Below are 12,756 nucleotides of genomic sequence, written 5' to 3' on the forward strand. Positions count from 1 at the left end.
CAAAGAGCCATAACCCTACCAAGGACTCTCCCCAGAAGAGGATAAGTAGTGTTTACTTGTCTCAAGCAAAGATGCCCTGTTTGTCCAGACCTAAGGAAGATGACAGGGATTTCTACAGTGAAAGAAATTTGAATATAAAAAAAATACCTGTGTGTGTCAAATGTCCTCTTAGTCTGGAGGTGAGGTCTCATTTATCACTTACTGGTAAGTAGAATTCTTGGAAATTTGTTGCATGCCCATCATGTATCACCTTCCCTCAGCATCCCTGTGTCTATAGCTATATAGCTACAGCTACAGAAACCTATATCTCTGGATATATATGTCCAGGACTGAGCATCCACAAGAGCTAGGGAAAAGCCTCTGAGTTTGGATGGCTACAGCATGTATGGGTCCAAGGTGTGAACGTACAGTGCATCTCCTCACCCCACCCTCCATGTAAAATTCTATTCACATCAAGCTGTCAGGGCAAAACTCTCTCAAAGCAAAGGACAAACACACACTTGAAGAGATTAACCTAGATTTCCTTCAGTGATGTCACCTGTTGATTTTTCAGTTTTATCATCCGACACTTCAGTGTAGCACTTCAGTGGAAGGTTGGGCACTGAGAGGTTTGTCTCTGCTTCACAGCAAGTTTTAATCTTCTCTATAATGATGTTACCCTTCCAATTTTCTGAGGAAACTGAAAGATAAAAGAAGCTTTAATTATAAATATGGATCACTTATAACATCATCAAGGACTAAAAAGGTTAAATAGGTTAATAAAGCAGATCTTCCATGTACCACAAAAAAATTGAGATTGCTACAATCATGTTTAATTCACCAATTGTTCAGATCAACCAGCCATCACTTATATTTGCTTCTCACTAAAGCTGATAAACTGTTCTGTGAACCAATAATAGAAATCTCCAAATTTGAAGGCGGCAAAAAAGTTTCACAAAATAAAAAATTGTAAAAAGCTTATCATCACCTTTTTGCAATTAAAAATCTATTTAAATAGTAATTATGACAAAAGTTCGAAACTCCTATTTGCCCACAGGAGACTAAGAAGAGGAACAAGCAAGACTAGCAGCCGTATAAATCTCAAAGACCCCAGAATGCATCTCCTGCCTAGCCTGCATGCCACTGTGCCATTATGTAACTTATTCCTCTTCTAAGAGGTGAGAGATGTAAATTATCTTGAAAACTCCTTCCTACCTACACATCCCCCACACAGCACATCTGCCTGTTACCCTCTCAAGATATATAGGCATCTAGGTCTACAGCAGTTTTCAGTTTTCACTATGGATGTTTTAGTGCCATCCAAGCTTTACTCAGTAATAACAGCATGTAGATGTTTTGCAGTGGTAAGCATAAATCCAGCAGATAAATGGTTTACAGTGGTCAGAAATTAAATATATGATGAATTGTTAGACTGAACAAAAGCATATGTAGGTTGAGAACTTTTTCAGCAAGAAGCTTAGAAAGGATGTGCTAAGTCTAACAAGAGAGATGATGAAAGCCACTTTCAGAGAATCATCTACAGCCAGGAGGGCAAAACCAAATATATATTCAATCAGATGGTAACTGGTGAAATGCCACTGACTTGAATGGAGTTCAACTAAATTACACATGTGTAACCTGATCCATCACAAAGTTTTGCCCTCTAGGAGCCACTTGCTGCATGTACTGAATGGCATTTTCACCTCTGATTTTGATAGTTTTCTGAGAAAACTGGAAGGATACCTCCTGGTTATTTACTGAATTTTACAGGACAGCAACACAGAATGGGTCTTTAGGCTAGACCTGGATTTCAGTGTGTACTGACTGAAGTGGATGGGATTCATACATTGCAAACTGGCACAGATTTTGACCATGAGAATTGCTGATGCCAACCCCCCCCCCATCTTTATAAATCAGGGTAACATGCATTTATCTGATTTTCTATCAGTGTAGTCTTAAGCAGTGTTTGACTTGAGAGAATTTAATTTATTTCTGTGAATGACTTAATGACTTTTTTTCACAAAAGAAACTCCTTTTGACAAGTTAGTTTACTCATTAACCTCACTGTCTGCCCAAATATATAACAGTTCAGTTTTATAACCAGAAATATATTTTCCATATGTTGATAGCCAGGTTCCCAGTGGAGCATACCTCCAGAATTCAGAATGCCACATGAGTCTCCTACTCCCGTGGCTTTCTCCCAGACGATGGCATAAATTCCTTCAGGAATACTATTTTCTTGCTGAAAGCACATAATTATGTGTGTTTCACTGGTCACCAACTGAATTACTTCATTTGAAAATTTCTCATTCTGTGTTTCACCAATTTTTACACAGTTTTCATAATTGGATGATTGGCATACATTGCTCTCCCAGTCTTCACAGTGGTAGACTGCCACATATGTTTTGTCAAAGGAATAGTCCGGTGTCCCCTTAGCAGGGTCATCACTGGGCATAGCAATATCTAAATGAAAAAACAAAGAAAAATTATTTTCTACCAGTTTTCTCCCCAGACTTTTGGTGTTAGAGAATGGGATGAGTTTTGGTGGAGAAACCCAACCATATCTTAGGAAACATTGTCTGCCAATGGGCAATTTTTATATGGTTCTGGGCCCAGTCCCCAAAATAATTTCTGGGGTAGAAATACAACATAATTCCCCCACTGCTGCCACTGGGGTTTTAACTAGGAACCTGTCAGTTTAGGAATTGAGTTGAAAGACATTTCTCCTATTGAGCTAAGAGGTTCTCTGCCCAGACAGGCTCAGATGAATCATCTGTTCTTATTTTGTTTCCTTCCCAAATTCCTTGGCACAATCCTATCAGGCATATCTCCAGCAGCCATCCAGATCCCAGGACAAATTAAGTTCATGGTTGAGGTGCCAGACTACATACAGCTGGATGCAGTGCCCCATGTCACTGCCACTGATTCAGTTCAGTATTCCTGCAGGCAACAGTTTTACAGCCAAGCCAAAATGCACCAGCAGCTTGGCTGAAGTGCTGGAGTATGCTGGGGCTGGGTGCTGAGAGCTGACAAAGCTGTTCTACTCATTCAGACTTCCCTGGTAAAGAGACAATGTTTTGAGAGGACTCACCTCATCTGACTTCAGACAGATCCAAAAAGTTACCCTTCCCAAATTAGGTAACTGCAACAGGTCAAATGAATCAACCTCCACCTTCTTAACTTCTTCTCTCATTTTAGTGGTTTTGCAGTCTTAGTTTTAACTGGACACAACAAAGCTTTCTAATAACAGTTTAAAAGTTTTTAGCTACTAACATGCAGTGAAAAGCAATGAGATCAAACAAGGAAGCTCACTTGGACAGGGAGCGGCAACAATCAGAATCAGGAAACTGAACCACATGAAACAGGGAGAGTCCATCAGTCTGTCCTGGGTGCTCAGCTCTGACAGTGTTGGATGCTCTCCGAGAACCTCCATGATCCCAGGGCAGGCTCACCAGGCTCCTCCCTCAGTCATCTTCCTGTTTGGACATTAAATACAGTGTTTAGAATCCATCATCTTTCTTATTATTTTTCTCTAGTCATAAAGAAAACAACTTCCAGGCCAAGTGCATAAAGATTCTTCTAGCCAAGATAGCTGGAATACAGGCAAAGAAACCCTCATGCTGCTCAGCTGCTACTGCACTCTGAGATGACTTTTGCAAATGCCAAACTTACACCCCTTTCCGTCTCAGGGTCAGTCATGGCAACAGAAGACACATAGTCTTTCTGCAGGGAAAGGGAAATCCCTCCTGAGCCTGCTGAGCAGGAGGCTCCATGTCCAGGTCCTCCAGGCTCCTCAAGGTAACAGCCCTGCACACATCACTCAGTAGTACATTCGACAAATAATGGCTTGACTGTCTATCATTTCCAAAACACACGAAATATTAGACAAGGAAGATGTTTTGTGCTGAATTAGTGTTTTCCTTGACCTAAAACGAATTAGTTACTGTCAAATAGAATTTTATTTTTAATTTATAAGACCTGATGGGAAATATCTGTTCAAGTTAAATGAACAAACAAACAAAAACTTAGTATTTCTTTACAAAAAATAACTTGGATTTAGTCAGAAATTCATCCTCAATTATTTCAGTGAGGCTATCATGAATTTGTAAAATATGTTTTACTAAAACACAAGTTTCACTTTCCAAAGGAGAAAAAAAAAAATCTGGAAAATTCACCTAACTTTCTTCACTAGCCTAGCTCTGGAAAACACAAACTACTTTGCCCCTGGGAGCTTTTAGTTAGAGGCTTTCATTAAAACAACTTTTTTGCTATGTCAGTACCTGAGAAGTACTTGGAGGGAGTTTCCAAATGAATTATGTATTAATTCCTAGTTATGCATTAATTCTTTACCAGAGGTTAATAATTGTTTGTCTCTCGTGATCTATGCTAGTCTACAGCTGCTGAGAGTCCCACGTCAAGTCCCAGAAACAGATGAAACAGGAGCAACACAACCCACAAACGAGCCCTTTCCAGCCTCTGACAGATACAGGAGGCAATCTTGGAGACTGTCTGCAGAATTTCCTGTGAAATAAAATCTGGGGCCCCTCCACAGTGCCCCAAGCTCTCAACATCCCCCCCGTGGGGCCCAAGCCCAGCAGATACCTGCCCAAGCCCAGGTCCTGATGCTGCTCCACCCACACCCACTTCCACTTCACACCACACGAGGGACCAATTCTTCCATTTTATGCAGAGTTCTCCTCACCTATACAGTCTTGCAAGAATTTCTTCTCACCCCACCAGCCATTAATCACACTGAGAGCATCAAACTGCCTCAGCATCTTTTCCCATCCTCTTTCCATATATCTAAAACCAGTTCCTATCTTTTCGATTTTATGGGGTTTTTTTTTTGTTTGTTTGTTTGTTTTTTTTTTTTTTCAAAAGCAGATCAGCCAGTGCCTTTTCACACATTACTCACTTTATCCAGTTTCCTGCTTTACAAAGTACCAGTTATTAATGCCTGTCCTGACCTGCCCTGTGGGTGAGCAGAGTGCTAGGGGACTGTTAGCAACCTTTGAATCACTCAGTCATAGAATCATTTAGGTTGGAAACGACCCTTAAGATTGAATCCAACCACTAACCTAACGCTGCCGAGTCCACCACTAAGCCATGTCTCTAAGTGACACATCTATACAACTTTTAAATACCTCCATGGTATTATATGTCCATGTCCTCCTCGGAGTATGTTCACCAGCCTGATGCTGTCCTCATAGACCAGCTGCAGCACATCTGACAGAGTTATCTGACCAAAGGTTAAGAACAATAAACGTTTTATTTCCCCAGTAGTTTTCAGCCTGAGGTCTGTATCTTCTGTCCTTGTTCATTCTGTCTTCTCTTTTGTGGTCATCTTGCCTCATCCTTGTTTCTTCTCTCATTCTTCTCAAAGGACATCTCATCTCCTCTTCTCTCTGGTGACACTCCTTCCTACTCCCCTCTTCCCTTCATTAGCAAAAGCCAGAACACTGTCCACCAAATCTCTGCCCGCTCCCACTGTCTTACAATCCTCTTTTTTGGCATGTTTCTGAGAATCTTCAGCTGTCTTGGCCACCCCCTGAAACACGCTCTATGAAATATTTTTAATCAAGTTTTTTGCCTGCTTGCCTTTCTTCTCAAGGTAACACAAACTTTCATTTTTCAGGGCTACTGAAGTTGGAAGCAATGCCAGACAATAAAAGGGATCAGCTGCAAGCAGTAGATGCATAAAGTAACAACAATGAGAGCTAGAGGCCCTTTACCAAACAATAATCATTCACACCCAGTTGACATGATTTTTCCCAGGTCAGACCTGACCTCGATGAACAAGCCAGCCTGAGACCACTGGCAGGAGGAAGTGGATTTAACCAGAAACCAGAAGTTGTAGAGCCCTAACAAGACCTTTCGGGGTTTGGTTTTAAAAGGATCTATTTAAGTAAAAATCACTACACGAAACTCTCCTGCTTTTCCTTTTCCTGTAACTTCATAGCAAACAACACAGTAAACAACTCCAATGTTTACTGAGAAAGACAGTCAGTCATTACTGCAATAGCAGCATTTCCACCAGAGAAAAGGTCTTCTCAAAATTAAAAGCTAGCAACTGGGAATATTCTGGTTAGACACCTACATTTTCCTATTCCAGCACAAGTCAAACCATCTCACTGCCTTTCCCATGTGCATTTTCAGACATACCAACCTCTGCCTCCGGCACAGCCCAGCTGATGCTGCCACTTTAGAGGGGGACCCCCACGGTGCCAGGCACAGAGCTGTGGTGGGGGTTCACCCCCAGTCCTGGCCACAGGGGATGGCAGAGCAGGGCAGCTGCCCTGTGGTTCAGATGGGTTTCCCTCTCCAGCTGACCGTGCAGTGCAGTCATGGACCCAGGAGATCCAGTGCTATTCTCCAACTGTAAACACAGCTCTTCCCTGACCCTTCTCTGTCTTCCAGCCACACACCCTGGGGGTCTATAGCTTTATGATCATTTTAGTATATGGCATTTTCAGAAAAGTTTTATCTGGTACCCTAACTATACCATAAAGAAAACTTAAGTTTGAAACAGTTTGAAAAAAAAAAAAAATAGTACTACTGAAGGAAGCAACAAAATAAAATTTCAGAAGATCCTACAGATTTTATTTCCCACCCTAAGTTCTTTCCTGGAAAACGAGTAGAACTTACATAAGAGTTAACGTTTGTATTACTTTTAGCATTGTTTTCACTTTGTTGATCTGCTGAATACCACTCTCAACAAGCTTTTGCATTTATAAAACGAACAAACAAACAACAAAATCATGAGAAGAGATAAAGCAGCTATTTCCAAACCAAGCCTATGAGTGCAGTTTCCACAGTTCAAACAAACCAGTGCAGAAAACAATCAGCAGACACTGCTTGAGCTGAGAACACTCTGCAGAAATCCTGAGAGTGAAGTACACAGCTTCCCAGGAACTGCTCTTAAAAAGTTTTCCCACAGTAACTGTTAGAAAACATTACTAATTTTCTTTTCTGCTTGCAGCACATAAGGGCAAGTAGAATTAACTGTTTTCCTGATTTAATCTCTTTTATTTTAAATCAAATGTCCTTATGACCGGCACTTTCTGTTTTGGTTCTCTGTTTTCTTTTCTAAGAACCCAGAGCCACCAGGATCCTCATAGGTCTCTTTTGGGAACAAAGCACAACCACAGGGAGAACCACGCACAATCAGCTCCAGCTCGGGTGACAGCTTCTCACTGGAAGGGAGGAGAATTGCAAAGATTTCTACTGCAACCCTCCTGGCACATTACCCTTTATTTACAAATATGACAGGATGGCAATTTTAGAAAATGAGATATCAGCAAAACACGTTAAGGAGCTATGAGGAAAAAAAAAAAAAGAAGGTTAATTGGGTGTAGGAAAAATTATTTGGGAATTACATGAAGATGAAAATGCTCTAATAAATTTATTCTTTTACTTCTGTGGTCACTCACACTTATATAGAAGTGCACCATTTAATGAAGCTGTGGGGTTTTTGCATTCACACAAGCAATGCAAAAGCAGTACAGAACTGCATGAAAGCTGTCAGTCAGAGATGTGAAAAGCAGTGTCATGCACATGAGCAATTCACATTCTTCCTTATGGAGAAAATGTGAAACACTAATTATTTCCCTTCAGCCACAGACTTTAGTGCCTGGTTCTAAATGTCTACTTAAAAAGAGGAAACAGCAACATTTTCTAAGATAAAAGACTGGCTGGTAAAGCAGGACTTGTTAAAGAAGACAGTGTGAGTACCTCAAAAGTTGTTTGTGTCCAAAGGAAGCCCTTGCACCTCTTCTCTTCCCTACTCCACGCACCCGGAGCAGCCTCTCCAGCTCCCTGTTCATTCAGCTCCTCTTCCAGAGCCCTGCACAGGAGATGCAGAAGCCACTTGCATCCCACAGAAAAAAAGGCACAACAAGCTTCTCCCTTCTTTAAAGAACAATTGGATTTTCACTTTCGCTTCCTATGGAGCACAGGGCACCAGTGTTGCTGAGTAATGCAAATAAGGTAAATCCACATTGCTGTGTGGGACTCTGCAAGCTGGAAAGCATGAGGAAAAAAAAAAAAAAAATCACACGCCCCAGGAAACCTCTCAGGAGCCTGTTTATGGGTACCTGGGTAGTAAATCTGTCTCTCCATGTACTGCAACAGCGATGTGAATGGACTGGATTTGAGATCTGCTGCTCCATCTGCTACATGCCCTGCAAGGGGTCCCAGCACAGGAGAGGCGGCAGCACTAAACTGAGCTCAGCTTATTCCCTGGCAGGGAACTGTGTTAAAAGATACCCTCCCAAAACATGCGTGCTGCAGCAGCACTGATGCTATTTGACTGAATTTGTGCCTGTCACGTAATCTGGCATGAGCAGTCAGGATCAGAGGGAGGGCAGAAAGTCTGCACAGCCCTTGATAATTCAACAAAACCTCTCTAGGTCCCGGATTTTGCAATTTAGATGAAATAATGCTCACTGTCCTTGACAAAGCACTTTGAGATTAATGCTACACATATTTTCATTTTTCAGTGGGCCACTTTCATATTTGTTCTTTAATAGATAAAACGTTCTTTATTAGCTCTGACCAGGGAATGAGAGTTTCAAGGACCTGTTCTGCAGTATTACACACACTCTGTGGTCTGCTGTGCTTCAGCTTGTCTTCTCTGCAGATGAGGGCTGGGAGGAGGCCTCTTTAAACAGCACCTTCTTTATTTCCCATAGCTGGTACCTCTTCTTCAGGTAGGGCCTGCTCTGGCCTGGAATGATAACCTCTAGAAACTCTGGAGAAGTTAATTACTGACATCAGCAAGTCAGGGTGTGTATGAATCAGTTTCCAGGAGTGAAACTAGGTGATACAGCCACTTAGTCAGTCACAGGACTGCAATTTTTTCATTACAGTCTGCCACCCTGGCTCTCATCACAGTCCTTCTTTCTCAGATATTTTAAATATGGGAGAAAAGTACGAGTTCATAGGTGGGATTTTTCTGAAGGAAAAAAGGACGATTTCAGTATTCAGGTTGCTCAGAGGTGGATGCCAAAACGTATCACTGAATATGCAATAGACTTATTGTCTGTTGTGATGTGAACAGACTAGTAAAGAAGATTTGCTGTATATTGGAAATGTAGATTGGTTTCAGTATAATCCCGACTCTGACCAATTCTTGCCAAAAACAAATAAGAAATATGACCATATCCTCCACAGTTAACTCCAGGAAGGGATACATTTGTTTACCCTTGTAGACTTCAAATGATTTTCTATTCAGTTTACATTCAGTTATCTGAGGAACTGTATCATAGACAGGAAAAAAGGAGAACAATACATTCGTGCATCCAGCATCTTTAAAGCATGCAATCCCAACCATCAAAACAAAGTGCTCCGATGCATTATGAAGACCCAAGAAGCTTTAGCCTTAACAACATTGAAATAAGCATTTTGAGAACTAACCATAAATCAGGATATTTTTTAATATGACTGTGAGAATAAATAAATACACTTCAAATTAGAGATGAGAAGCAAATCTGAATGACAGCAAGGGACAAGAGGTGCTGTGCCTTCTGTCAGCTTTGTTGGGAGGACTAAGTTTGTGGATCCTTTTGCACTGATAGCTTCCTGACTGGTTCAAATGAATACAAAGTAGGAGAGAGACAGAAGAGGAAAAAAAAAAAAATTAACCATTCTGAAAGAGTTAAATTTCTAGGCTTAGTGACCCTGGCATGGGGCTAAGCATCTTCTCTGCTCAATCCATGGTCAGAACACATTTATACAAGAAAGGCCCCAGAATTTACCATGGGTGGGATTACATGTACACATATTATGGGGTATGGTTACAGCTCTCTTAAAACCCCTGGCAACAGATGTGTTTAACACTCATTAGCTACTGCTGGCGGGGTTGATTTGCTCAGCTCACCCCGAGCTGACCCATCACATGTTACACCTTTTCCTGACACAATCTGAAATTCGCCATTAAGAAAATAACTTGCCATTATAGAAGAAAAACAAGTCTGACAGGGCAGCCTTTAAGCTAATCAATTAAGAAAGAAACTAAAACCAACTCTGTGCATGTTGTTGACCTTGAGTGCATGGCACCAGATGTACTCTGACCTACAGATAAGGGAGGAATCGCCTCACAACACCTTTCTGACTCTGCACCTCTACCTAGGAGCAGGCAGAACTGTGACACTGATGTGAGCTTGAGGGGCTGTGATCTCCACCCATGTCCTGTCCCACGTACCACAGCCCACAGCCCCTCCGTTAGGAGACAACAGCCCTTTTGCACCTCCCCCCCTGCATCCATACCCACCATCTTTCTGTGGTGTATCATCTGTTGATCCCATTTCCAGGTTGCAAGTGGTCTCGAAGACAGCCAGAACAAAGGAAGGAGAGATGCACTGCAGCTCCCTACTTCTGAGTTGAATCCCCATATGTTTCAAGAACAAGTTTTCAACCATGTGCACAATTGCCCTCTGCTGCCCGTCTCAGATATGACCTTATGGAAACTGGAAGACAAGTGCACTTATCAGTGGTGGGTACAGAGCACTTCGCAGCTTTATCAGTCTTTTGGTTGCTCCAAGCAAGAGCAGTCCTTTAGCATTGCTCAGCTGCAAGGCACTCAGGATGAACCCTTTAACTCACCAGACAAAAATCAAATTTTTTACATTTCTGGGGGAAACAGTAATAGTTATTTCCAAACTCCACATCCCTGTCAAATGGACCACTGAGAAAAATAGTTGGCCATCACTGTTTCAATGTGTGACACAAACAGCACAGGGGAATAAGTTGTAGCTAAGGAACAAAGCAGCAAAGATACACACTGAGGTTTTTTGGACCTCTAGAAAGTTGAATGTTTTGTGGAATTGCTAACAGGACTAAACTTCTCACTCAAAGCCAGACTGTCTGAATAGCAGCTGTGTTCAAGTTCTAGTACAAGCTGTCAGTGCTAAAGATATAAATAGTTGGAGAATCTGACACAAATACTTATTTTTTCTTTTGCTTTGATTAATTTTTCACAGAAAGAGTTAGTTCCAAGTATAAAAATTTGGTAATACCCATTCACAGAAGAGGCACCTCAGATTAGCCACTTCCTAAGGGTCACAGAATTGAGATCCCTGGCCCTGTTTTCATGTGTTTTTTTCATTTTCAGCATTCCCTGTGAGTAATACCCACTTCTTCAAATGCCTGATTTCTACAAACATGAAATATAAATCTGGGGGAAACATATGCTACCTAACTTCAAATTTCCAGGAACAGGCAAAGAACTTCAATGTCCAAGAACTGTTTTGAGAAGTTTAGTTTAGTTTATATAGATAGAGCTTACTCTGCATCCTTTGACTATAAATTAAGTACATAAGAAATAGGAAATAATATTATTTTGTCTTAACTGAGGAATTTCCCCTTCTCTTACCCAGAAATATGCTTTAGGAATTTATTTTCCTTTGTGGGCTGCAGAACCTTCTTGTTTTGTGTTGGATGACGAGACCTTCTGAAAATAAGATCACAAACAACATGTCATTTATCTGCTAAACCATTTGTAAAACCTCTTGAGTACCTGTAACAGCTGATCATCAGCCTACTCCAGGATATGCACCAATTTTTATTTAAGGCAAAACTTTCAAGTTCGTTTTACAGTTTTGTCCTCAAAGCTCAACCAACTTACAGACAAATAACTTGATGGATGAAGGACAGAGAGTTATATTCTCTTTTACTGATGTTGCTACCATCAGGGTCCTTGTTAGACTGCATTTACACTGCAATATTACTAAAAACTCTATTCCTTAACGAGGCTTCATTTTGACTTCCAAGAGATAACCTCCAACACACACTTTCCTTCTGTGGCCAAGGAATCTTTTATTTTGATCCACCCTGACAGCACAAAATCCCTTTCCTTCAATGCAGAAATACCAGCCCAGAATATTAACATTAATTTTAGCCAGACCTTTACCCAGAAATTCAGCATGATAAATGAACCAGAAGACATAAGATGAAAAACCAGATACTATGAACACAGAACCTAGAGTTTTTCTTAGGTATATGCATGACTACAAGTAGCGTTTTGGGTGTCCATTCCTTTTTGCCTTTGAGAACTATTACCTGGGGGTTTTTATAGATCTTATTTCATGTTCTGGGAATCTGAGAGGGTAATAAGTCCCAGGGATCTATCCCAAGTCTCAGCATTAACAGTCATTGTCTCATTATATCATTAGTCTCAGTGTGTTTTGCCACCAGTTTTGGTTTCCAAATCTCACTTACACAACCCATTGTTTTTATGTTTGAGGGACTTCCCTGCTAGTCTGGTACATCAAGAAAACAACACATGAAGTAGTTTATGGCTGAAACATAAAAATGAGAATCATAATTGATTATAACAATCAATGTTGTAGCAATAAAGATAACTTATGATGATTCACCAGTCACGTATCATATACAGCTGCAAACACAAAGAAAGGTAAAGCTTTGGCTGACAAAGTTACCTTACAAAATTGAGTATACACAGTAAACTTTGTTCAGAAGAATTGTAACAGATGCTACTATGAAAATCAACAGTCTCTTATCTCTTGGTACTAGTGACTTACTACAGTAGAAATCAATGGAACTATCTAAAATATTGCTAGCAGAAAGACCTTTTGTAGGTTAGTCTAAGAGCCATGTTGTGAACTTTAGAGAGCTATTAATTTTCGTTAATATACTGAGCCTTTAAAACCTTTATTAAAAGTCCAGACTTCATCCCTGACACGAGTTCACTGCTTTGAAGAGAAACATAATGCTTGATTCTTCACCTAGTAAACAACTGAGCAAAGACTCACCAGATGC

General features: G+C 40.8%; 1 protein-coding gene across 6 annotated transcripts in view; it reads right to left on the reverse strand.

Annotated features, from left to right (window-relative positions):
- LOC116964022 overlaps nucleotides 1–12,756 on the reverse strand; it is a 66,052-nt gene that overhangs the window by 5,891 nt on the left and 47,405 nt on the right. For 2 of the 6 annotated variants that reach the window (XR_004408502.2, XM_042802780.1), the window contains exons 1-4: nucleotides 7,711–7,984; nucleotides 3,292–3,455; nucleotides 2,131–2,442; nucleotides 515–679 (exon numbers count right to left, since the gene is read on the reverse strand). Coding sequence is in view for 5 of the 6 variants with exons in the window: in XM_042802780.1 (XP_042658714.1) it covers nucleotides 515–679; nucleotides 2,131–2,442; nucleotides 3,292–3,412 (598 nt within the window). In the remaining variant the exon portion in view is untranslated. Of the gene's footprint in view, nucleotides 1–514; nucleotides 680–2,130; nucleotides 2,443–3,291; nucleotides 3,456–7,710; nucleotides 7,985–8,072; nucleotides 8,186–12,756 lie in introns of those variants that run through there. The other 4 variants (XM_033002187.2, XM_033002188.2, XM_033002190.2 and 1 more) reach the window with 4 other exon arrangements.

The sequence above is a fragment of the Tyto alba genome, unplaced genomic scaffold (genome assembly GCF_018691265.1).
Source record: "Tyto alba isolate M040663 unplaced genomic scaffold, T.alba_DEE_v4.0 Super-Scaffold_39, whole genome shotgun sequence".
Taxonomy (NCBI): Eukaryota; Metazoa; Chordata; class Aves; order Strigiformes; family Tytonidae; genus Tyto; species Tyto alba.